At 32.6% G+C, this 1,126-nt stretch overlaps 1 protein-coding gene across 1 annotated transcript in view; it reads right to left on the bottom strand.

Annotated features, from left to right (window-relative positions):
• Nucleotides 1–906, bottom strand: part of HELRODRAFT_184011 (hypothetical protein) — a gene marked incomplete at both ends in the record, with an annotated part of 1,489 nt that extends 583 nt beyond the window's left edge. Inside the window, one exon of the mRNA XM_009014028.1 lies at nt 28–906. Coding sequence (XP_009012276.1) covers nt 28–906 — 879 coding nt within the window. The remainder of the gene's footprint in view (nt 1–27) is intronic.
• Nucleotides 907–1,126: the final 220 nt, after the last annotated feature.

Genomic DNA, 1,126 nt, shown 5'->3' with positions numbered 1-1,126 from the left:
CTTCTGCACTGGATAGCACGAAATTACCTGAATACCCACCTCCGATAGGTAGTCAATCACATTACTTCTGCTGCATTTTTTGATGTTGCTGATGGCAAATACAGATTTTTTGATCAATTTTTTATCAGCACTGAGTTTATTATTATCGTTTTTTTTAGCGCCAACTATTTTAGTTGGTAATTTTGATGATTCCAATTTGTTGCTAGTTATTGCAGGATTAGGTTGATTGGTTTCAGGTGAATTGTTAAGTCTTGGTCTTTTTTTGTTACGAGCAACAATACTGAATGGCAAAGGGTTGTCTTCTAATGGAGATTGAACTACATCTGACCAGAGTGTAGCTGAATTAGCTGGATTAGGCATAGTTACGATGTTGTTTTTTTCCGGAAATATTGCCGTCGAAGTATTACTCGAATGACTGGCAAAATTATAGTTATCTCGTTTGGACGCTAAAAAATTTATCTTGTTGTTCAATGTTGAAATTTCAATGCCGTGCATGTCTATTGCATTAACAATTTTTACCTGTTGAGCGTACAACATTTCTTTAATTTCGTTTTTCAGATTTTTGAAATTAACTTTAATTATATTGTCAAGATTAGGAACTTTAGCCAGATTAACACTAGCAAATAACGAACATTTTTCTAAAACACTGTTATTTTTCAAGTATTTCAAAATTGAGACACAATCTAGGAGTTTTTCTTTTTTTGTATTGCCACGACCAACTAACTTGTCTAATTTATCCAAATTTTGAGTTTCCAATTCAGTTTTCAAAGTTTTCAAAGCAGATATGAAGTCTTCATTAGTATAAAAGTCAGACGTGTTAGCAATAAAATTATCATTATCAAATAAATCAAAGTTATTTGACAAAAAGTACAGGACTTCGTTAGCAACGACCTGTCTTGTCGCCATTTTGTAAACGATGACGATGATGATAACTACTGATGATGATGATGATAACTACTGATGATGATGATGATAACTACTGATGATGATGATAACTACTGATGACGATGATGATAACTACTGATGATGATGATGATAACTACTACTGATGATGATGATGATGATGATAACTACTGATGATGATGATAACTACTGATGATGATGATGATGATAACTACTGATGATG

The sequence above is a fragment of the Helobdella robusta genome (assembly GCF_000326865.2).
Source record: "Helobdella robusta unplaced genomic scaffold HELROscaffold_129, whole genome shotgun sequence".
Taxonomy (NCBI): Eukaryota; Metazoa; Annelida; class Clitellata; order Rhynchobdellida; family Glossiphoniidae; genus Helobdella; species Helobdella robusta.
This window is presented reverse-complemented; position numbering and strand designations above follow the sequence as displayed.